Source organism: Tachysurus vachellii, chromosome 1 (genome assembly GCF_030014155.1).
Source record: "Tachysurus vachellii isolate PV-2020 chromosome 1, HZAU_Pvac_v1, whole genome shotgun sequence".
Lineage (NCBI taxonomy): Eukaryota > Metazoa > Chordata > Actinopteri > Siluriformes > Bagridae > Tachysurus > Tachysurus vachellii.
In genome coordinates, this window is record NC_083460.1 from 2,334,454 (window position 1) to 2,359,453 (window position 25,000).

At 38.5% G+C, this 25,000-nt stretch overlaps 3 protein-coding genes across 3 annotated transcripts in view; 1 reads left to right on the forward strand and 2 right to left on the reverse strand.

The window, feature by feature from the left end:
* LOC132842949 (uncharacterized) overlaps positions 1 to 2,317 on the forward strand; it is a 24,624-nt gene extending 22,307 nt beyond the window's left edge. The window contains exons 3-4 of the mRNA XM_060865962.1: positions 563 to 780; positions 2,087 to 2,317. Of these exons, the coding sequence (XP_060721945.1) occupies positions 563 to 780; positions 2,087 to 2,317 (449 nt within the window). The remainder of the gene's footprint in view (positions 1 to 562; positions 781 to 2,086) is intronic.
* Positions 2,318 to 8,760: 6,443 nt separating this feature from the next.
* Positions 8,761 to 17,602, reverse strand: sdr16c5a (short chain dehydrogenase/reductase family 16C, member 5a). Its single transcript, XM_060867530.1, has 7 exons — positions 17,500 to 17,602; positions 15,209 to 15,541; positions 13,928 to 14,059; positions 13,683 to 13,782; positions 12,345 to 12,489; positions 11,816 to 11,941; positions 8,761 to 9,107 (listed from the first exon to the last, which is right to left on the reverse strand). Exons 2-7 carry the CDS (start codon positions 15,527 to 15,529, stop codon positions 9,011 to 9,013), a joined length of 921 nt encoding a protein of 306 aa, XP_060723513.1. The 5' UTR covers positions 15,530 to 15,541; positions 17,500 to 17,602; the 3' UTR covers positions 8,761 to 9,010.
* An 855-nt stretch (positions 17,603 to 18,457) lies between these two features.
* Positions 18,458 to 25,000, reverse strand: part of penka (proenkephalin a) — an 8,252-nt gene continuing 1,709 nt past the window's right edge. The window contains exons 2-3 of the mRNA XM_060889943.1: positions 24,194 to 24,337; positions 18,458 to 19,844 (exon numbers count right to left, since the gene is read on the reverse strand). Of these exons, the coding sequence (XP_060745926.1) occupies positions 19,395 to 19,844; positions 24,194 to 24,334 (591 nt within the window). The 5' untranslated portion in view covers positions 24,335 to 24,337 and the 3' untranslated portion in view covers positions 18,458 to 19,394. The remainder of the gene's footprint in view (positions 19,845 to 24,193; positions 24,338 to 25,000) is intronic.

Sequence of the window (25,000 nt, forward strand, 5' to 3'; positions counted from 1 at the left end):
ACCAAAGTCTTTTTCTAGTACGATACTTTTTACTCAAGTATTGCTTTCTAGTACTTTATACAACACTGATATATATATATATATATATATATATATATTTATTTTTTCAAACCGACCATCAAAAATACCCTCTCTAATGAATGTTTTTTTTTTCCATTGGTTGTTGCGTTAAATCTTACCCAGCTAGTGCTATTTTATGATTGGCTATTGTGTAGCCTCTTTTTTTGATTGGCTGATAAGTGTCAGGCTCGACTAAGAGCTCCAGGGGAGACGCGCTTGATTCCTGCCCGGTTCCATAGAGACAGCGGTGCGGACTGATACGTTTTGGGTGCTGCGGCTTATTAAATATATGATAAATAGTCAAAAAGCTTTTCTGCGTGAGAAATACGATGTGTAGCAGGAGAGCGTGAGAAAAGACTGAAATGCATGACTGCCACTCTCAATGTGTTATTGTCTAGTGTTATTGTCTATAACTGTGTTTATTTCAGATTGATGCCTTGTCAGTGTATTCTGTCATAATTCTGTTCTAATTCTGATTTATAATGATGGATTATGTGTTCAGTCTTAACAGGAATATTCTACAACAGTACAGAGATAAACAAGGTGAATGTGGAGGCGTTCACTAGAGGAAAAAGTTTTGCTGTTTACAGGAAGGAGAAAGGAATTCCTCAGTCATTCAAGAACAATGTTGATGAAGCAATGAGCAAATGTCCAGAAACCAATTTTCATGGATATAACTGTATGGAGTTTGTCATGGAGCTTCTCGAGGTTTATCTGCCGGTAAAACAACCAATTTCACAACTTAAGAACAAAACCAGGGCATGTATTCATGATCATTCTCAGTGTAAAGAGTTTCGTTTATAAGAGAAAGTTCTTAGGAATCTGGGTATTTCCCCTTAAGACTAAAGAGAAGATCCTAATAAAAATAAAAGTTCTTCATAAAGCATCTAAACACTTAAGAGAGCTCATAAGGTCAAAAAGTGTTAGGAGTCGTGAGGAGGACTTTTAAGAGGATGAAGAGTTTCTTTATCAGAGGAGAAAATGGCTGAAAGGTGAAGAGGGAGAAGAAATGTATTGTGTACAATATTTAATAATGATAGTGAGTTAATAAGATGATACAGATTAGATTATTTTTGTGACCAATCACATTAGAGAGAACATCTCCACTATGCTGCTGTGTCATTTAGAGACTCGAACATCTCTGAAACAGAGCTGAAATGCCACAGCAGCAGAAATGATATCATTTGTCTCTATGACATTTCTGCTCTGTGTCGGAGATGTTTACATTTACATTTACATTACATTTATTACATTTATAACATACAGATGTTAGAACATCTCTAATATGATCGATCACCAAAGTAATCCCTACACCATATAGTCTCTAATATCTTAACATAGAGACAAAGGGAAGGTTTATAATAGACCAGATTTTAAAAGCCCTTCTATGTTTTTATTGCACAACTAATCACAGGCTACAAAAGTGTCACACCTATTAACAGGTTAAGCCCCGCCTCCTCTCTTTTGTCCTGAATCTTAAGATAAGTTTCACAGTTATTTAAGCTAAATTAGAGCTCTCTGACTAGGGCATGGGGGCACGGTGGCTTAGTGGTTAGCACGTTTGCCTCACACCTCCAGGGTTGGGGGTTCGATTCCTGCCTCCGCCTTGTGTGTGTGGAGTTTGCATGTTCTCCCCATGCCTCGGGGGTTTCCTCCGGGTACTCCGGTTTCCTCCCCCGGTCTAAAGACATGCATGGTAGGTTGATTGGCATCTCTGGAAAATTGTCCGTAGTGTGTGATTGCGTGAGTGAATGAGAGTGTGTGTGCCCTGTGATGGGTTGGCACTCCGTCCAGGGTGTATCCTGCCTTGATGCCCGATGACGCCTGAGATCCCGTGACCCGAGGTAGTTCAGATAAGCGGTAGAAAATGAATGAATGAATAGAGCTCTCTGAGTTCATTCTTAATGAGTCATTATATTTATATATACAGTTCTAAAGGGAAAGAGAGATTTTGCTTTAGTTTCTTTTTCACTTTCCTGACGCTGGTGATTTGTTTTATTTAACTGGTGATTTGTTTTTTCCCCAGCCGATTAAATCAGACTGCAGTAAGATTGCCTTTGGCACTAAACCAAAGGGCTTCAAAGTTGTCAAAAACTTCGCTGATGACTACAACAGTAACGCAATGCTAGGAGACCTGTTTCTTGTGCAAGGTGGACCATTTGGCTACCTCCAAGCTGGTGTGTGCTGCAGTGAAAAAGGCCCAAAGATTATTCAGCTCACAGGTAAATCTCTAATATCTAAATCTCTAAATCTCTAGACATTATTAAGTAACTTTGCCTCAGACAAACCTGAAAAAGAAAAAAAACTTTTTTTGTTTTATTTGTTTTAGTCATCTGAATGTGGAGCTTCACTTAAGCAGCTACATAACAAACCCATAACAAACGTTATATTCCCATCGCATCTGTAAATTGTCTCACCTCTACTACTAATTTATTGTACATTTAGGCGGATAAAACTTACAAAATGATTTCCTTCCCCCAGCAAGGCGTAAAGGGCACAGAATCATGAAAGAGTTTGTGACCATAGTGAACATAGTGCATCTCAACTGGTTTTCTGCAGGCAGGAGATATGCAATTTATAGGAGGACGCAGGGAATCCCAGACTCATTCAAAAAAAAGGTTGATGAAGCATTGAGCAGAATGCCAAAACGTCGACAGGCAGAATACAGCAATGTGCTTTTTGCCTTGGAACTTCTCTCTGGAAAATTGGAGGTAATAACGAGCAAATTACATTTTAAAAAATAAGTAAATAAAAGTATATATACATATATATATATATATATATATATATATATATATATATATATATATATATATATATATATATACATGTGTGTGTGTGTGTGTGTGTGTGTGTGTGTGTGTGTTTATGTTTACAGGAAAAAGAAAGAGATGTGGAAGATTTGAATGACATTTTATTTGGTGACACTGAATGAGTGCAGCTCTGTACAACCTGTTTTTTTTTTTCGTTTTTTTAAATTCAAGAATGAAAATCTGCTAACGGACCATTTACTGTTTATTTTCCTTTAGTTACACATCATTTATTCTTAAATCATTTTGCTCGTCGTCAAGCTTCAACAGATAAAAACAAATTATACATTATACAGTAAAATCTTTAACCGTTTTCTGATTATTGTGTTTTTTTTTAATGCTCAGAGATTTTTTCTTGAAAGAAAGAATTTTAAGTGAGTTTAAATTAAATTTTATGATTTTAGTTCATATCATTACATCAAATGTTACACTCCTTTAAACAATTCTGCATAATTTAAATTCTTCATTTAAATAAATGAAAACCATGTTCACAAATATAAAAGCTGTGCTTATGAGCTCAGTTTGTTTTTTGTTATCGTCTAGTCACTGTGTATGAAGAAGCAGATCAAAGCATGGAGTTTACATATATGTAGCTTTGAAAGTGTGTGTTTGTCTGTCAGACAGGTCATTTAGAGGTGAGGTGTGTGTGTCTGTCAGACAGGTCATTTAGAGGTGAGGTGTGTGTGTCTGTCAGACAGGTCATTTAGAGGTGAGGTGTGTGTGTCTGTCAGACAGGTCATTTAGAGGTGAGGTGTGTGTGTCTGTCAGACAGGTCATTTAGAGGTGAGGTGTGTGTGTCTGTCAGACAGGTCATTTAGAGGTGAGGTGTGTTTGTCTGTCAGACAGGTCATTTAGAGGTGAGGTGTGTGTGTCTGTCAGACAGGTCATTTAGAGGTGAGGTGTGTGTGTCTGTCAGACAGGTCATTTAGAGGTGAGGTGTGTTTGTCTGTCAGACGGGTCATTTAGAGGTGAGGTGTGTGTGTCTGTCAGACAGGTCATTTAGAGGTGAGGTGTGTTTGTCTGTCAGACAGGTCATTTAGAGGTGAGGTGTGTGTGTCTGTCAGACAGGTCATTTAGAGGTGAGGTGTGTGTGTCTGTCAGACAGGTCATTTAGAGGTGAGGTGTGTTTGTCTGTCAGACGGGTCATTTAGAGGTGAGGTGTGTGTGTCTGTCAGACAGGTCATTTAGAGGTGAGGTGTGTTTGTCTGTCAGACAGGTCATTTAGAGGTGAGGTGTGTTTGTCTGTCAGACAGGTCATTTAGAGGTGAGGTGTGTTTGTCTGTCAGACAGGTCATTTAGAGGTGAGGTGTGTGTGTCTGTCAGACAGGTCATTTAGAGGTGAGGTGTGTTTGTCTGTCAGACAGGTCATTTAGAGGTGAGGTGTGTGTCTGTCAGACAGGTCATTTAGAGGTGAGGTGTGTTTGTCTGTCAGACAGGTCATTTAGAGGTGAGGTGTGTGTGTCTGTCAGACAGGTCATTTAGAGGTGAGGTGTGTGTGTCTGTCAGACAGGTCATTTAGAGGTGAGGTGTGTGTGTCTGTCAGACAGGTCATTTAGAGGTCAGGTGTGTGTGTCTGTCAGACAGGTCATTTAGAGGTGAGGTGTGTGTCTGTCAGACAGGTCATTTAGAGGTGAGGTGTGTTTGTCTGTCAGACAGGTCATTTAGAGGTGAGGTGTGTGTGTCTGTCAGACAGGTCATTTAGAGGTGAGGTGTGTGTCTGTCAGACAGGTCATTTAGAGGTGAGGTGTGTGTGTCTGTCAGACAGGTCATTTAGAGGTGAGGTGTGTGTGTCTGTCAGACAGGTCATTTAGAGGTGAGGTGTGTGTGTCTGTCAGACAGGTCATTTAGAGGTGAGGTGTGTGTGTCTGTCAGACAGGTCATTTAGAGGTGAGGTGTGTTTGTCAGACAGGTCATTTAGAGGTGAGGTGTGTTTGTCTGTCAGACAGGTCATTTAGAGGTGAGGTGTGTTTGTCTGTCAGACAGGTCATTTAGAGGTGAGGTGTGTGTGTCTGTCAGACAGGTCATTTAGAGGTGAGGTGTGTTTGTCTGTCAGACAGGTTATTTAGAGGTGAGGTGTGTCTGTCAGACAGGTCATTTAGAGGTGAGGTGTGTGTGTCTGTCAGACAGGTCATTTAGAGGTGAGGTGTGTTTGTCTGTCAGACAGGTCATTTAGAAGTGAGGTGTGTTTGTCTGTCAGACAGGTTATTTAGAGGTGAGGTGTGTCTGTCAGACAGGTCATTTAGAGGTGAGGTGTGTTTGTCTGTCAGACAGGTCATTTGGAGGTGAGGTGTGTTTGTCTGTCAGACAGGTCATTTAGAAGTGAGGTGTGTTTGTCTGTCAGACAGGTCATTTAGAGGTAAGGTGTGTGTGTCTGTCAGACAGGTCATTTAGAGGTGAGGTGTGTTTGTCTGTCAGACAGGTCATTTAGAGGTGAGGTGTGTGTGTCTGTCAGACAGGTCATTTAGAGGTGAGGTGTGTTTGTCTGTCAGACAGGTCATTTAGAGGTGAGGTGTGTGTCTGTCAGACAGGTCATTTAGAGGTGAGGTGTGTTTGTCTGTCAGACAGGTCATTTAGAGGTGAGGTGTGTGTGTCTGTCAGACAGGTCATTTAGAGGTGAGGTGTGTGTGTCTGTCAGACAGGTCATTTAGAGGTGAGGTGTGTTTGTCTGTCAGACAGGTCATTTAGAGGTGAGGTGTGTGTGTCTGTCAGACAGGTCATTTAGAGGTGAGGTGTGTGTCTGTCAGACAGGTCATTTAGAGGTGAGGTGTGTTTGTCTGTCAGACAGGTCATTTAGAGGTGAGGTGTGTTTGTCTGTCAGACAGGTCATTTAGAGGTGAGGTGTGTTTGTCTGTCAGACAGGTCATTTAGAGGTGAGGTGTGTGTGTCTGTCAGACAGGTCATTTAGAGGTGAGGTGTGTTTGTCAGACAGGTCATTTAGAGGTGAGGTGTGTGTCTGTCAGACAGGTCATTTAGAGGTGAGGTGTGTGTGTCTGTCAGACAGGTCATTTAGAGGTGAGGTGTGTTTGTCTGTCAGACAGGTCATTTAGAGGTGAGGTGTGTGTGTCTGTCAGACAGGTCATTTAGAGGTGAGGTGTGTTTGTCTGTCAGACAGGTCATTTGGAGGTGAGGTGTGTTTGTCTGTCAGACAGGTCATTTAGAGGTGAGGTGTGTTTGTCTGTCAGACAGGTCATTTAGAGGTGAGGTGTGTTTGTCTGTCAGACAGGTCATTTGGGGAAAAGGTAACTGTGTGTATGTTCATCAATTGGAAACACAACAATGTGACTCGTTGCCCCATTGAACCACCTACATTTTTTCGGTCCGTAGTGATTACATTTATATATAAATGACATAGTAAGGAATCATATGTTTATTTTAAGCAATTAGATCAAATAAAACCATGTTTCTGATTTAAAATATTAGTAAACGTGTCACATTTGACCCGGAAGACAACAGGAAGATAAAAAAAAAGTCTTTAACATAAAATTTTAGTTATTGTTATTATTATTACTTTTTTATACATATATCTTTAACATGTATCCTTTTAAGCTTTTCCTAAAAGAACTATCTACTCTTAACCCTTTATTTCTTTTTTCTAATTTACTCTTAGCGTTTTAGGGTTTTTTTTCCGTTCTAAATTGTTTTTAAATGTACTGTATGTATGAGTTGTATTGTGTTAAATGGGAAAAAAAGGAGAGAAGCTCAGAATTCTTTATTATTTATTTATTTATGTATTTATTTATTTATTTATTGCCTGTTTGGACAATATGAAAAACTCTCACTTGAAGCAGAAATCTGTCTTAATGTCAACTGAAGAAAAAACACCTTGGTAAGCTCAGGAACAAATGGTCCAGAATACTACAAAAAAAATGAAAATGGTGGATGACAGAAGAATTCTTTCCCTTGTGAGCAAAAACATGCAATACTGTATGTAAAACACCCTTCAGGATATAGACAAATCTGTGTAACCAGTCAACAGTCAAGAAAAGGCTTTACTTAAGCAAACACAGAAGGTTTACCATGTTTACAGTTAAACGTCTCTAAAACGTCTCTAGACATGTCTCTAAAACGTCTCTGCTTTGACGTATGTGCAGTCCGTGATTATGTCCTGGTATATAACCTGGAATAAATTGATCAGATATGTAGATGTTTGTCTTATGTTTAAGACTAAACCACCTAAATTAAACCACAGTTAAACCAGTTTGTGAATATTGGAACGACGTCTACACAAGGGGTGGGGAAAGAGGGGACTGTATTATTATTCCTCTCAGAGAGAATATCATTTAATCCGTCTGTATACTTAGTCAAAGCTGCAAGGGAATAGAACTCCATCTCATTAACAATGATGTATTTGAATTTTCTTGCATTTACTCTATTTTTATTCCTCCGTCTTTTATACACACGTGTATGTGTGTAAGACGCTCTGGGTTTTTTTAGGGTGACATTTTCATAGGTCTGCAGATGAAAAATAGTCTTTTTAGCTAATTCTGGCACATTTACAGTCATGTCTATTAATGTGACCTATAAACAAATAAATTAATTCAAACATAATCTAATACAGTTCTGGAATAACAGCTTTTGATCGGATGAGATAAAGATCGGCTTGTACGAGAATGACAGGAAGCGTAACACATTATGAGACGGACGTGTGCGACTTCCAGAGGTCCAAGTTCCTGATGTTTACTGATGATGTGACTGCTGATAAAAACCACAGGATGAATTGTGAGGTGTGAAGCTGTAGTATATTATCTGCTCACATTCATCCAAATGCTTCCAGACAGTTCTTCACAGATGCTTAACATGTTTAATAACACATTATTTTCCCATGACTGTCATAGACCGCTTTGCTGCTCAGAAAGATCGGTCGACATGATAAAGTGATATTTCTCATGTTTATGTATCTTTAGTTGCATCTATATGACATTTATTGTCGGGGGGGGAATAAAAATGCAGGCAGGATGAAAGTGTAAGGATGAAACAGATGAATGAATGTGAGTGTGTTTGAGTCTGGTGACCACTAGAGGGCGGTGTGACTCCACGTTCATATCAGGATCAGTCAAAAGCCCAAGTCCAAATAGAGTCATATCACATGCTTCAAAATTCAGTACTTTAGTTTACTTTCATATCAAACATCAGCAGGAAGATAAGAAACAACAAACAAAAACTCACGGACTCTGACCACGGCATGGATAATGATGATGATGACGTCAGTTTGATTTCCACAGACACACAAAACAGTCTTCACAGAGAATTGTACAAAAAAAAAACAAACAAACAAAACAAACGATCCTACAGTTCTGCGAGCAGCACCGCCTTGTCGACGAGAGACGTCCGAGGAGAAACCACCGACATCAGCATCAGGTTGTGTTCCTGTCCACCGACAACAGGAACCTGATGCTACAGTGTGCCGTGAATTCACCGAAACCGGAAGTTAAAGATCGAACGTCTTCAGAGATTAAAAAAAAAAAGTGGAATGTTTGTACCAGTTCAAGCGCTTTCCTTCCTTAAGTGTGTGTATTCACAAGTTTATACACAATAAACAATCAGCTGCCTTCGAGCTTCATACGTCCGATTATTCTTTGAAACAACCTTCAACCTCACTCGAGTATACTAACAATCCAGATTAGCCTCGTCAACTGAACGCAGATTTAACATATGATTCGATATGCTATCGTTCATACCTCAGAAAACAAAACAGTAATAAATCTGCCTGGAGGTTCAGACGATGTTACTGACCCCGCTAACCCTAAGAAGGGTAAATAAACCTGACTACGGTTAGTGTTAATAAACAGATCGTTAATAGGACACTGGTGGGATCTTAACGACGTCCTTGCGGTCTGTTTCGAAGCTTTTGTCGATGCTACACAATAATAACACGAAGAAAGCTCGGACATTCAAGTGAACATTATTTTGTTATTTTTCGCTATGACACAAAAACGAGATGTAAACAGAAAACAGCTTCACTAAGCTTTAAATCTACCACATTAATGAGCTGCTGTATCAGTTGGTCCTATAATAAAATCTGAAAGTGTTTATGGATTAATTCAGTTATTATTCTTTAACGTTGGAATAACAATTCTAAATAAAATACAGTTGAAATACAGTAACGCAAACGGACAAAAAAAAATAAAAAATTCTTCAAATTAATTTTCTTTCTTTTTTCTGCCTTTGAAAGTGTCCATGAAGTTGAAGGCTCCGAAGTACATGCCCAGGATCACGGCTCCCTTAAACGGCAGGAAACTGCGGAGAGGGAAAAGAAAAAAAAAAATCCTTGAGACTCAACATGACGTGTACGGCGAGGAGGAGAAGGTTTAAAGTTCAAAGAGAATGAGGTTTAACAAAAAAAAAAAAAAACACTCGTTCAGCAAGAAGAACAACTATGTTGACGGACACGAGCTTCCAGAATTTCCAGAATCAAGCATTTGAGCTGAAAAACAAGATGACGAATGTTAAGAGTCACACAATATTAAACTGTGCGGATTTATTATTTAACACATTTTAGTGCTTTGATTTGTTTGTTTATTATTCAGTGAAGCCTAAAGCCCGTATTCATGAACATTCTCAGTGTAAAGAGTTTCTCCTAGTGATGAAATTCAGAAATCTGGGTGTTTCCCTTTAAGGCTAAAGAGAAGATCCTAATAAAGATAAAAGTTCTTCATAAAGCATCTTAACACTTAAAAGAGCTCATAAGGTCAAAAAGTGTTAGGAGTCGTGAGGAGGACTTTTAAGAGGATGAAGAGTTTCTTTATCAGAGGAGAAAATGGCTGAAAGGTGAAGAGGGAGAAGAAATGTATTGTGTACAATATTTAATAATGATAGTGAGTTAATAAGATGATACAGATTAGATTATTTTTGTGACCAATCACATTAGAGAGAACATCTCCACTATGCTGCTGTGTCATTTAGAGACTCGAACATCTCTGAAACAGAGCTGAAATGCCACAGCAGCAGAAATGATATCATTTGTCTCTATGACATTTCTGTTCTGTGTCTGAGATGTTTACATTTACATTTACATTATATTTATTACATTTAGAACATACAGATGTTAGAACATCTCTAATATGATCGGTCACCAACATAATCCCTACACCATATAGTCTCTAATGTCTTAACATAGAGACAAAGGGAACAAACTAGTTTACGACGTTTCTGAATGACTACAATAAAACTAGTCACCTACTTTACACCTGCCGGATATTTGTGTAAACGTTTCAGTTTCTGAATCGGAGTCTGTTTTCGTCTTTTCATCTTACACAACTTTGGAGATTTTGTTGCTTTTTTTTGTTGATTTTTGAGCCATTTTCTGATATGAAGCACAACATCTTTAGACTTCATTCGACTTCAGCTGGAAATGTCTTGTAAAGGTGGGAGTTTCTTTGGTCACCTGTGATCATGAGCATCACGACCTCACAGCTTCAGCTAGCTGCTGTAAACACATAACCTGGCAACCTTTACAGGATTTAATTAGTCCTTTATTATTTCAAATAAGGTGATGGACGAAAGAAAACCAGTCATAGGAAACAGATTATTTCTGTGTGTGTGTGTGTGTGTATGTGTGTGTATGTATGTGTATGTGTGTGCGTGCGTGTGTTTATGTGTGTGTGTATGTGTGTGCATGTGTTTATGTGTGTGTTTGTGTGTATGTGTGTGCTTGTGTGTGTGTGTGTGTGTGTATGTGTTTATGTGTGTGTATGTATATGTGTGTATATATGTGTGTGTGTGTATGTGTGTGCATGTGTTTATGTGTGTGTATGTGTGTGTATGTGTGTTTGTGTGTGTGTATATATATGTGTGTGTGTGTGTATGTGTATGTATATGTGTGTGTATATGTGTGTATTTGTGTGTGTGTGTATGTGGGTGTGTGTGCATATGTGTGTGTATATGTGTATGTGTGTGTGTGTGTATGTGTGTGTGTATGTGGGTGTGTGTGCATATGTGTGTGTGCATATGTGTGTGTGTGTATATGTGTGTGTGTATGTGTATGTGTGTGTGTGTATGTATATGTGTATGTGTGTGTGTGTGTGTGCATATGTGTGTGCATATGTGTGTGTATATGTGTATGTGTGTGTGTGTATGTGTATGTGTGTGTGTGTGTGTGTGTGTATGTATATGTGTATGTGTGTGATGATAATTACCCCCTGGCGCCTGATAACAATAGAGCCGTCTCAGCTGTGATTAAACGGTCTATATCTTTATCCGCGAGTCACCACCACACAAAGACTCACTCAATGAGGATCAAATGACGACGTAAAACAACAACAACAACAACAACAACAACATTCTGCAAAAGGTAAAAAGTGAATCTCTGACATTTTACTCCTGTAACCAGTCTGACGGGAGTTTAACACTCGACACACGTAACGAGAACGAGCCACGAAGCACAAAACACTGAGACTCCTATAATTCACTATAGATCCCAGTTTAAATGTAGATTAAAATCTCATCTCTTTAGTCAGGCGTACACATAATACATCCCATAATATTCTGCACTATTACATCAGACTTGCAAATATTATAAACAGCAGCTACGTTAATTCCTCTCCACTGCTTCTCTTTTTCTACCCATCCCGAGGCATCCAGACACTGTTCCAGCTCTGATCGACTTCAGTGCCATGAAGATTGTGGACCTCCACTGAGATGAGCTCGACTCTGAGGATCCTGAAGCATCTAGAGATCTACCAGCTCCAGTTAGACTCTGCTATACTAAAGAGGTAGTGAACTCCATGTGATCTTTTACATCAACACAACATTTATCAGACTGTATATTTATAATCACACCCCCAGTGTCACCCAGATGAGGATGAGGTTCCCCTTTGAGTCTGGTTCCTCTCAAGGTTCCTTCCTTTACCGTCTAAGGGAGTTTTTCCTCCCCAGAGTCACCTGAGTCACCTCAGACTTGCTCATTGGGGATAAATTTTAAACACTTTTCCCTTCCACAGTCTTACCTTTTCAAAAACATTAAGAGGTACATGCTCCTTGGCATTAAAAGGAAGGTCTGATCCGTCAGGATGGCGTTCATGATCTTCTTAGCGACGTACTCGGGTTCCAGGAGGGGAAGCAGACGCGGCCATCTGAAGGGAAAAAAACAAACCGTCAGTCTGGGGACTAAAGATTAGAAAGAAAACAAATGTCCGATCTCATTTCTATCAGACAGACAGTCCAGTGTAAATGTAAGTGATAAGAACTGGTACACAGATTTAGTAAGAAATCAAAGGCTCAGTGTCGCTCTGTTAGAGGAAAATAATCAGTAACAGAGCGATGCGACAGGGTGGAGTCACTCTAGTGGTTATGAAGAAGGTGGTTAATATTACGCTGGACTCTTCTGACCAATCAGAAGCCAGAACTCGACAGAACTCTGCTGCTTCGCTTAATCTCTCTTAAAAATGTTTCATTTAATTCAATCAGTCGCCGAATTTCATCATTTCATCCAGAACCCGACACCAGAAGGTTCCCTCGCTCCCCCCGAGCGCTCACTTCGTGCTGCAGCCGTCGAACATCCCGGTGTTGATGAAATACGGACACACTATCGTCGTCTTGACGCCGTCTTTCCCCGTGGCTAGGAGCTCCAGCGCCACGGACTCGGCGAAACCCACGGCAGCGAACTTGCTAGCGCAATAATCTGAGAAAAAGGGGAAAAAAAAGAAGAGGAGGAAGAAAATATGGAAAGAATGCGAAATGAAAATGAGTTAGAAGAAGCTCAGATATCTCAGGAATCCATGATTGCTCAACTCGAGGCCCTCCAGCTGAAGTCCAGCAGGTTCAGACCTGAAATCTGTAGAATTTCATTTACACCAAACTGGAGGAGGAGGAACCAGATGCAAGAGGCTGAAAATTCTAAATGTTTATTTAAAATAAGTAAATAAATATATATATATTTGATCTGATGTACTTTTTTATTGGATATTTTATGACTCTTTGTGCTATTTATTTATTTATTTATTTATGTTTCTTTTATTTGTTTATTTATTTTTTATTATGTTTATTTTCTTTTATTTTTCTTTGTGAATTAGCCTGGACTATCTTGTTATTCTGACTCATTATCTCATAATGTTGACTTTGTATATTGTTATTTTGACTTAATATCTCATTTTCTTTTTAATCATCTCATTTTTCTGAATTAGTCTCTTATTTTGACTCATCAGGTTTACTATCTCACTATCTTACTTACTATCTCATTACTATCTCACTATCTTACTTACTATCTCATTATCCATTATCCTTATGTCTCGTTTTTCACAAAGTATCTCATAATTCTGACTTATTGGCTCGTCACTGCGTCTAGAAATCTCGCTGTATTTTGTTAAAACGATTCATTTTGGTCATGAAAGATTATTTTGCATGTTATGATGTCACTAAGCTTTTTGTTTTAATGTACTGTGATATATACAGAAACTGCTCAGATGCAGCTGATGTAATCTGTCACAATTAATTTAAACTAACTTAATAATTAACATCATTATTTAAATTGCATAAAATATATAAATACATTAACATATTTCATGTGTTTATATTTTGAAAATAAATATTTTTTACCTTTTCAATTAAAGAACTGGAAGAATTTAAATTGGTATTAAATATAGATCGTTTTTAAATACATATTTATTATTTCAAAATTTTAGACATTATTTTATTTATTTATTTTAACAAATTTAGTCATTTGTTTATGTGTAAAAACCTGTTACGGGATTGTAGGATGATATTTTTGAGACATTTGACACAATTATACATTAATGAGTGAAATCAGTGAGCGGCAGCTTTGACTGATGGCTTTCACACCTTTATCTTTTTCTGTGGAGAAGATGAACAGATTACCTGCGAGACCATTAACCCCGATCAGTCCTGCAGAGCTGGAGATGCAGACCAGGTGTCCGTGGTTCTTCTCTGTCATTGCTGGAAGGAACGCTTTATACGTCTGATACAAGAAAACAGACCTGCTATAAGAAGACTTAACTTCACAGCACCAAATGTGTAAGCACTTACTTTTATCCTTTTATAGCTACATTTCATGATGTCAGACGATATTATTCTAAAGAAAAACAAAAACTAAACACAAATACCCAGAAGTGAGCCATGGCGTTAACTTGGAGCGTCTTCTCCACGAGGCCGTCTGCAGAATCCATGAACTTCTTGCCGGTGACGATGCCGGCGTTGTTCATGAGGATTGTGACATCGCCGACTTCCTGTCTCACCTGGAAATAGATTTAAAAAAATCACCTACACATTATGACAACAATTCATTTTTTATATCTTATAGAAGAGGGACAAAAATAGTTTTATTATAACGTGTAGGATTGTAAAGAAATTCAGTAGAATATGAATAAGAATTTTTTTAGGAAAAAGAATAATTAAAAAAGAGAAAGAAAAATAGAAAGAAATAATATTTTTTTCAGTGGTAATTTAATGAATGACTATGAAACTAAACTCACTCAATCACTCACTCATTTTCTACCGCTTATCCGAACTACCTCGGGTCACGGGGAGCCTGTGCCTATCTCAGGTGTCATCGGGCATCAAGGCAGGATAAACCCTGGACGGAGTGCCAACCCATCGTAGGGCACACAAACACACACACACACTCTCATTCACTCACACACTCACACACTACGGACAATTTTCCAGAGATGCCAATCAACCTACCATGCATGTCTTTGGACCGGGGGAGGAAACCGGAGTACCCGGAGGAAACCCCCGAGGCACGGGGAGAACATGCAAACTCCACACACACAAGGCGGAGGTGGGAATCGAACCCCGACCCTGGAGGTGTGAGGAGAACGTGCTAACCACTAAGCCACCGTGACCCCCAGAAACTAAACTTTTAAATGTAAAATAAAATTTTTACATACACAATAAAACATATACACATTTTTATATACACAGTTTGTAATTAAAAAATATCATTTAAAAATTCTTTACTGTTCTAAAAAATAATTTAAATATAAAAATGTTATTTTATTTACATTTTTATAAACATTTAATACTTTACCATTGGGCATTATTATTATTATTTATTTATTTTTAATTCTTATTTATTTATTTATTTATTTATTTATATTTAATTATATAATAATATACTACTGATTTTCTGGAAGCCCTCTACATCATACACATGGTGTAGAAATCTTTTGATGCTTTTTGTCATATCACTCAGCCCTTCCTGTTGACTTCTTGTCACATAACTATATTTTTTTTATTTCAGTTTTTATAAATTTAAGGTTGAAATTTGTGGTTTGATTTTTACTTCTTAATTTTGATAAATTTTGTGGTACTGACATCATTCAATCACACAGCTCACTTAAACAAAGGGCACATTTCAGGACAGAAAGTGACTGAGCTCATACCTGCTCTGCCACTCTGTACACCTCTGCCCGGTTGCTGCAGTCGACCTGATAGCAGTGAACACTGCGGGCGCCCTTCTCCTTAAGCACCCGAGCCGTCTCCTTCACCCCGTCCAGGTTGATGTCCCACAGCACCAGCGTGACGTCTATGCCAGCGAATTCGGTGGCCATGACGCGTCCGATGCCACTGCCCGCCCCCGTGATCAGCACCGTCTCACCGGCAATGCTCTTCTTCCCCACCGGCAGGAAGAACTTCACAAAGGCTTCCAGGATGTAGTAGACAGATAGCACCAGCACACGCAGAGTCTCCAGGAGGAAATTCATGCTGAACGCCACCTGATGAAGGAGATAAGAGGAGATAAGAGGACGATGACGTCGAAGTCGAGGTGAGGAAGCACCTACATGTGCATGAGACACTTTCCAGAGCAGATCTAGAACATTTATGAACTTCATGAGTCTGTAAACATCAACAGTAGAGCACTGAGATTAAACATTAACTGGAATCTAAACAGAGCTTAAAAAGTCACCACTTTTATCCAGCGGTTCATCAGTTTTCTTTTCTTTCTGTATCTTGATGATATCTGGATGATAAAATCTTTTTTTTTGTCCTAACAAACTTTTCAGCTTTCCTCATAACATTAATCTGTTTTTTTTTGCCATAAATAAATAAATAGAAAAATAAACAAACAAATAAATAAATCAACTCAAACTGCAAAACAAACAAAACTTTTTTTTTTAGAAGGGATTCATATTAAAACTGTTATTAATTCAGTTAACCTTTAACGATCCCTTTAACACAACAAATGGTTTTCTAAAGTTCTCTAAGCTCTAGTGTCCCACTATCAGGAGAACTTGCACACATAGAACCCATTTAAGAGGATGAGAACCCTTCATTTTCCAATAAAAATCCTAATAAAAAGTGTAAGCTTATTATCTAGAACCCTACAACAGTGTTTTGCTCTCTGAAAGTTTCCGCATTTGCTTTTACGAGGCCTAGAACGTTTAAAGGAACGCTGATGGTTCCTTTATTTTATGCTAAAATCCTGACAGGTTCTAGGTTTTAAAAAGAAAATAATGAGTTTGTACCGAACACTTTCTGTTAATATATTTACTGTTAATAATTAATTTATTTATATAAAAACAGGGAACTTTGGGGTTCTTTAAGAAGTTTAGGTTCTCAGTAGAACCCTTTCTTTATATTATATTGTATGTATTGTATATTATATTAAATTATATTGTGTTGTATTATATATTATATATTGTACTATATTATGGGGGGCACGGTGGCTTAGTGGTTAGCACGTTCGCCTCACACCTCCAGGGTTGGGGGTTCGATTCCCGCCTCCGCCTTGTGTGTGTGGAGTTTGCATGTTCACCCCGTGCCTCGGGGGTTTCCTCCAGGTACTCCGGTTTCCTCCCCCGGTCCAAAGACATGCATGGTAGGTTGATTGGCATCTCTGGAAAATTGTCCGTAGTGTGTGATTGCGTGAGTGAATGAGAGTGTGTGTGTGTGTGTGTGTGTGCCATGCGATGGGTTGGCACTCCGTCCAGGGTGTATCCTGCCTTGATGCCCGATGACGCCTGAGGCACAGGCTTCCCGTGACCCGAGGTAGTTCGGATAAGCGGTAGTAGATGAATGAATGAATATATATTGTATTGTATTATATATTATATTATATATTATATTATATTATAATATAATATATAATATATAATATAATATAATATATAATATAATACAATATATATTATATAATCATTACATATCCTTAGACATTACATTCAGTTTTAAAAGATTCTGTCTTTTTATTGTCTTGTAGTGTTTACGTTTAAGACTAAAAGATATAAGAAAACATTACAACAACAACAACAACAACAACAACAACAACAACAACAAAAGCCGAACTGTTCAAAAGAAACCACTATTTTAACTTTTAAACAAATAACCCTAAAATATCGCGAGAGTTCGAACATTTCAACGAGACACTTCAAGTATCGCGAGATTTAACTTTTCAGAGTTTCCTCCACCTACTGTACATAATGAACATAAAACATGTCCCTAATGGCACAATAAAGCTCATTTTATACACATTAAATCCCATATTATTATTCTTTATATATACAATCCGGTGTTGTGTTAATGATAGACAGGAATCATATATGAATGGTTTTATATCTATAAACAGGAAGCTTGTAAACAGCTAATGTGTTATTCTTATGCAAAGATCTTCATTTTATGCCTCTTAGAGAACATCATGAGCATTGTGAATAAAAATAAGAGTCCTTCAGCTCACCTGCTCCTTCTGTATGGTGTTAAACAGCTGTGGGATGAATTTACAGTCACTCACACTAACATTACTGAACACTAAGCCTGGGTCACGTGACTCGGGGCGCGTCCTAAATCGACCGCTTTTCTTTTCAGTAGTAAACAAACCGGTTTCGGATACTGTGTTTAGTGTGAATCAACAGTGACTTCATTTTATTGCTATTAGATTGCTTTATTATTTCTATTTTACTTTAATAAATATTATTGTTTTTTATTTTATATTATCTCATATTTATTTATTTTATTTTATTTATACATTTATAAATTTATGCTTATTGCTAATCAGCAGAGATGGGGGACTCGAGTCATATGACTTGACTCGAGTCAGACTTAAGTCGCAAATTTGAGACTTGAGACTTGCTTGACAAATATTAAAAAAAAAAACTCGACTTGACTTTGATTTGACATTCATGACTTGAGACTTGACTCGGACCGGAGTTAAATGACTCAGAGATGGGGGACTCGACTTGACTCGAGTCAGACTTAAGTCGCAAATTTGCGACTTGACATTCATGACTTGAGACTTGACTCGGACCTGAGTTAAATGACTCAGAGATGGGGGACTCGACTTGACTTGAGTCAGACTTAAGTCGCAAATTTGCGACTTGACATTCATGACTTGAGACTTGACTCGGACCCGAGTTAAATGACTCAGGGATTTGGGACTCGACTTGACTCGAGTCAGACTTAAGTCGCAAATTTGCGACTTGACATTCATGACTTGAGACTTACTTGTGACTTGCACATGTGTGACTTACTCCCACCTCTGCTAATCAGGCAATGAAGCTTGTACAAACCAATGTATGTAAAGTGTAATTAAAGCAACAAATTCTGATTCTAATTAAACAAACAAACTAAAAAACACACGCTCACACGGTCCAATAGCTACGTACATATCCACAAGAAAGAAGCTGGAAGCTCACAGGTTTGATTCCTGCAGTCAGATGAGTTTATTGTACTCTGTACAGCCAATTAATCAGAAATGACTGAAATACATCATGAGATAAACGACAGATACACAACATACCATCGTCATCAACAACACGGCGACAAAATCTTTAAATATGTCCATCGAAAAATAAAAAGAATTCACTTTTTTGGGGATTTTGTGTAACAAATCACTGCACTACGTCATGGAGAAAATATGATTTGTTGTCGACGGGTTTCTCTATCTGTACAAAAATGCTGGAGATGTGGAGATAGATACAGGCATGGTGTAGACATTCACATAAACCACTGAAAACACACACTTAAACTACTGAACAGACTGCATTAGCAAAGAAGCCATTGGCATCACGAATCACTTTAGTGATTTGACTCTTTTGATTCTTTTTCATTCGGTTTCACCGTTCAACAAACCACAACATGGGGTTATATTATCACTATTGTTTATTTAAATGACAGTTTTTTGGGATTGAAATAGATCTATATATCTTTTTTAAAACATAGAAGCTATTTAGTTTGCTTTATTTAGTTAATCTCTTCGATCCTTATTTGTTGACTATTTCAGTAAGACAGCAGTCCATTATGAAATACCTTTGCTGTTCTCGGTGTATATTTTATTGTAATTGGTGACGTAGACACAATTTTAAAACAATAAACATAAAATTTGGATTTGCTTGCAAATAGATTCACTAATATGATTCACTTAAAAGAGTCTTTCAAAGAATCAATTGTAATGACTCATTTTTATAGCTAAAGCAAAAAAAGAAAAAAAAAAAAAAAAGAAAAGAAAGAAAGAAAGAAAACGACTTGGCACGTGTTAATACATCAATAATAAAATAATGTTAAGTCGCAAGCTGTGGCACACATTTGGGATTGTTAGCGACGACTAGTGTCCATTTTGAATCTTCTCATCAGCTCCTAATCCATGAAGCCTCCGTATCTCTTGTGCGTCTCAGGCAACACGTTTTCCGCTCCCTCGTCCTCCCAGCGCTTGCGAAGGCCGTATGGTTTGGATTCGTCGAGCCACTGCGGCCTACCCACCCTGCGCATGAAGCCTCCGTAACGCTTCTGGAGCTCCTTGCCATGCTCATTGGCGTTCAGGCCCACCCTCAGGATCTCCCTCAAGATGTCCAGCTCCTCCTCAGAAACTCCGTCAGCTTCATCCTTGGTGACATCTTCTGGGCTCTTCTTCATCATGAAGCCACCGTAGCGCTTCATGAAGCCGCCATATTTCTTGGCCAGAAGGTGCTCGGTGCTGTCAGGCTCTGGTTTTTGATCTTCTGTAGCACGCTCGTCTTCACTCAGAGCATTCCGACAGAGACCCAGCTTTCTTAGATCCACGCTGCTCCCGCACTCCAGTGTGCAGGGCTGAGAAGAAAATACAGATGGAAAGATACTCAGACAGATATTAGGAAGCACTCAGGTGGAAGTTTTATACTGTAAATCACCGGATGTCTAATTATTAGGAACAATAAATGAAACCACCAGCATGAAATACATCAAATATTTATATAAAAATGTCTGTGATGCATTTAGCGATTCTGTTACTAACATCACATTAAGAAGAAATCCTAAGCCCCTCCACCCCCCAAAGTATTTGTTATTATTATTTTTTTCCAGTGACAGAGTGTGGCCTCAGTATGTGACAGTCAGGAGGTGTGGCCTAAAGGAGGCGTGGCCTATACATGTTTATTGCTTGTTAGTTCCACTGAATGAGGTGTGGCCTATGTTCTTGTCAATTCCAATAAAAAGGGGAGTGACCTTTGGGCTTGTCAGTTCCAGTGAAGTGGGTGTGGTCAATCTCAGTGATGGGGTGTTCGATTTAGTCACTCTAAAGGAGGCATGGAATGTGCAGTGAAGGAGGCGTGGTCTTAATGAAGCGTGGTTCAAAGAAGGCGTGGTCTAAATGAAGCGTGGTTCAAAGAAGGCATGGTCTAAAAGAAGGCCTGCAAGTTGTATAGACGAATGTGACTGTGTTTGAAGGGGGTGTGGCCTCTGTGCCAACAGTCCTAGTAAAGGGGCGTCGCATATGTGCAATTAGTTCTAGTGAAGGGGGGCGTGGCCTCATTATCTATCAGGGGATTCTGTGTTCTCTCAGCGCTAACACTTTTTTCTGAATCATCGGTCGTGCACTGAAACAGCTGGAAATTATAATCCTATGAAATTTTTTGCTGCCGTAAATAATCTTTTTTCGGACATATCGTTCAAAAATCTTCAGATTCAGATGTTCTTCATATCATCTTGCACTGAAGAGTCTCCTTTAGGTGGCACAAGGAGCCTGGAAGCTCAACCTGATGCTCCATCATCGTTCCATTCATTACTCCTAACTATGAAGGTTTACTATATGAAAGTCAATAAACTTTACACCATCATGCTGCATTGTTCACATAAAGACAATCACCTTCTGCTTCTTTAATCCGACGGGAAAACAAAACACAGAGAGGTGCGCAACGATAAATCCGTGCCGCAAACAAGAGCATCTGTACAAACAGCTGGAATCATCAGGAGAAAGCGCAGAACATCGAGCTAACGGCGCACAGAGAAGAGAACAGCTGCCTAATCTTCTCCTGTACACGAACCCATTTAGAGCTAAAGAGCTTTCACAGCAGTCTGATTGCTCCAGACTCCAGTCAGAGTTCAGAGCTGATGCAGATTCAAGTCCCCAGTCTGCCATAATAAGGCAAACAAATGCGCAGTGTTTGGAGACATCGTGTCTAATCTAATGGGTCCTGGTTTCATTGAGGTAAAACCCTGATTCTTTTAGATCAGAAAAAAATGATCAAATGTCGAATCATAAGGTTTACATTAATGTAACAGCCAAACTGTATAATCTCTAATGGAAGAAGCCTGAAATGTCACGATAAGGACAGACTTTATACATTTTTAACACAGTTTTCAACAAAAACAACAAGCTACAGGTTTTTTTTATCTTGTTAACTTAAAGGTACACGAGAACTGGAACTCACATGTTTTACTGATGTCGTGTGTGGTTTATTCCTTATATAATGACCAATAAAACACGAAATAGATTATTGAGCTGTATTTAAATCAGCTGTTCTAAATGTATATAAATATTACAGCAACGAAATCTAACATTTACAGAGTTAATTACTGTAATTAAAGAAGAAGGAATGACAATGTTAATGCTGTCAGTAATGTGATCTGTAATGTGACTCTGTGTGTGTGTTGAAGTGTAGAGTTACTCTGTGTGTGTTGATGAAGTGTAGAGTTACTCTGTGTGTGTTGGTGAAGTGTAGAGTTACTCTGTGTGTGTTGATGAAGTGTAGAGTTACTCTGTGTGTGTTGGTGAAGTGTAGAGTTACTCTGTGTGTGTTAAAGTGTAGAGTTACTCTGTGTGTGTTAAAGTGTAGAGTTACTCTGTGTGTGTTGGTGAAGTGTAGAGTTACTCTGTGTGTGTTGGTGAAGTGTAGAGTTACTCTGTGTGTGTTAAAGTGTAGAGTTACTCTGTGTGTGTTAAAGTGTAGAGTTACTCTGTGTGTGTTAAAGTGTAGAGTTACTCTGTGTGTGTTAAAGTGTAGAGTTACTCTGTGTGTGTTGGTGAAGTGTAGAGTTACTCTGTGTGTGTTGATGAAGTGTAGAGTTACTCTGTGTGTGTTAAAGTGTAGAGTTACTCTGTGTGTGTTGGTAAAGTGTAGAGTTACTCTGTGTGTGTGTTGATGAAGTGTAGAGTTACTCTGTGTGTGTGTTGATGAAGTGTAGAGTTACTCTGTGTGTGTTGATGAAGTGTAGAGTTACTCTGTGTGTGATAAAGTGTAGAGTTACTCTGTGTGTGTTAAAGTGTAGAGTTACTCTGTGTGTGTTAAAGTGTAGAGTTACTCTGTGTGTGTTGATGAAGTGTAGAGTTACTCTGTGTGTGTGTTGATGAAGTGTAGAGTTACTCTGTGTGTTGATGAAGTGTAGAGTTACTCTGTGTGTGTTAAAGTGTAGAGTTACTCTGTGTGTGTTGATGAAGTGTAGAGTTACTCTGTGTGTGTGTTGATGAAGTGTAGAGTTACTCTGTGTGTTGATGAAGTATAGAGTTACTCTGTGTGTGTTGATGAAGTGTAGAGTTACTCTGTGTGTGTTGATGAAGTGTAGAGTTACTCTGTGTGTTGATGAAATGTAGAGTTACTCTGTGTGTGTTAAAGTGTAGAGTTACTCTGTGTGTGTTGATGAAGTGTAGAGTTACTCTGTGTGTGTGTTGAAGTGTAGAGTTACTCTGTGTGTGTTGGTGAAGTGTAGAGTTACTCTGTGTGTGTTGATGAAGTGTAGAGTTACTCTGTGTGTGTTAAAGTGTAGAGTTACTCTGTGTGTGTTGGTAAAGTGTAGAGTTACTCTGTGTGTGTGTTGATGAAGTGTAGAGTTACTCTGTGTGTGTGTTGATGAAGTGTAGAGTTACTCTGTGTGTGTTGATGAAGTGTAGAGTTACTCTGTGTGTGTTAAAGTGTAGAGTTACTCTGTGTGTGTTAAAGTGTAGAGTTACTCTGTGTGTGTTAAAGTGTAGAGTTACTCTGTGTGTGTTGATGAAGTGTAGAGTTACTCTGTGTGTGTGTTGATGAAGTGTAGAGTTACTCTGTGTGTTGATGAAGTGTAGAGTTACTCTGTGTGTGTTAAAGTGTAGAGTTACTCTGTGTGTGTTGATGAAGTGTAGAGTTACTCTGTGTGTGTGTTGATGAAGTGTAGAGTTACTCTGTGTGTTGATGAAGTATAGAGTTACTCTGTGTGTGTTGATGAAGTGTAGAGTTACTCTGTGTGTGTTGATGAAGTGTAGAGTTACTCTGTGTGTTGATGAAATGTAGAGTTACTCTGTGTGTGTTAAAGTGTAGAGTTACTCTGTGTGTGTTAAAGTGTAGAGTTACTCTGTGTGTCTTGATGAAGTGTAGAATTACTCTGTGTGTGTTGATGAAGTGTAGAGTTACTCTGTGTGTGTTAAAGTGTAGAGTTACTCTGTGTGTGTGTGTTGAAGTGTAGAATTACTCTGTGTGTGTTGATGAAGTGTAGAGTTACTCTGTGTGTGTTAAAGTGTAGAGTTACTCTGTGTGTGTTAAAGTGTAGAGTTACTCTGTGTGTGTTAAAGTGTAGAGTTACTCTGTGTGTCTTGATGAAGTGTAGAATTACTCTGTGTGTGTTGATGAAGTGTAGAGTTACTCTGTGTGTGTTGGTGAAGTGTAGAGTTACTCTGTGTGTGTTAAAGTGTAGAGTTACTCTGTGTGTGTTAAAGTGTAGAGTTACTCTGTGTGTGTTAAAGTGTAGAGTTACTCTGTGTGTCTTGATGAAGTGTAGAATTACTCTGTGTGTGTTGATGAAGTGTAGAGTTACTCTGTGTGTGTGTGTGTTGATGAAGTGTAGAGTTACTCTGTGTGTGTTAAAGTGTAGAGTTACTCTGTGTGTGTTGATGAAGTGTAGAGTTACTCTGTGTGTATTGGTGAAGTGTAGAGTTACTCTGTGTGTGTTAAAGTGTAGAGTTACTCTGTGTGTGTTAAAGTGTAGAGTTACTCTGTGTGTGTTGATGAAGTGTAGAGTTACTCTGTGTGTGTTGATGAAGTGTAGAGTTACTCTGTGTGTGTTGGTGAAGTGTAGAGTTACTCTGTGTGTGTTGATGAAGTGTAGAGTTACTCTGTGTGTGTTGATGAAGTGTAGAGTTACTCTGTGTGTGTTAAAGTGTAGAGTTACTCTGTGTGTGTTAAACCTGCACGACTGTGTGATTGTGTTTGTACCCCGGTGCTGCTGTCCGCTTGCTGCGGTGCTAACGAGCCGTACAGACACAGTGCACACTCCCTGGTGCACTCCGCTCTCACCGTCAGCACCGAGCAGGCGCTCAGTGCCAACATCCAGCACACGTTCACCATCAACGCCATGAGCTGTAGCACACACACAGGAACGAGAGAGCGAGAGCACGACAGAGAACAGGGTTAGAGCGCTTCATCATCATCATCATCATCATCATCATAGTGAAAAGAAGAAGAATTATAAGGAAAAATGGAAAAAGGAAAAATGTTGTGTAAATCATATTAAATTAAACTATATAATAATTAATAATAAAATAACTGAAATAAGAAATATTACTTTTACATTTTGTAATATGACAAAATTCTGAATTATGTCTGAAGCTTGAAAACATGAAATTATTTAGGAAGATAAGAACATAAATATGTAAATGAATTATATAAACATATATAAACAAAATATGTAAATGTCCAGTGGAGAAAAATTCAGCAAACTCATCAATTTTCTTGCTATTATTAATTTATCCAATTATTATTTATTAAATTATTATAAATTTTTGTATAATAATCACAGTACTGAGATAGTCATTAAAATGAGTGAGAGCATCACTCGGAACTCTCTGTCTGTCTGTCTGTCTGTCTGTCTGTCTGTCTTTCTGTCTCTCTGTCTGTCTGTCTTTCTCTCGCTCTCTCTGTCTGTCTCTCTCTCTGTCTGTCTTTCTCTCTCTCTCTCTGTCTGTCTTTCTCTCTGTCTGTCTTTCTGTCTCTCTCTCTGTCTGTCTTTCTCTCTCTCTCTGT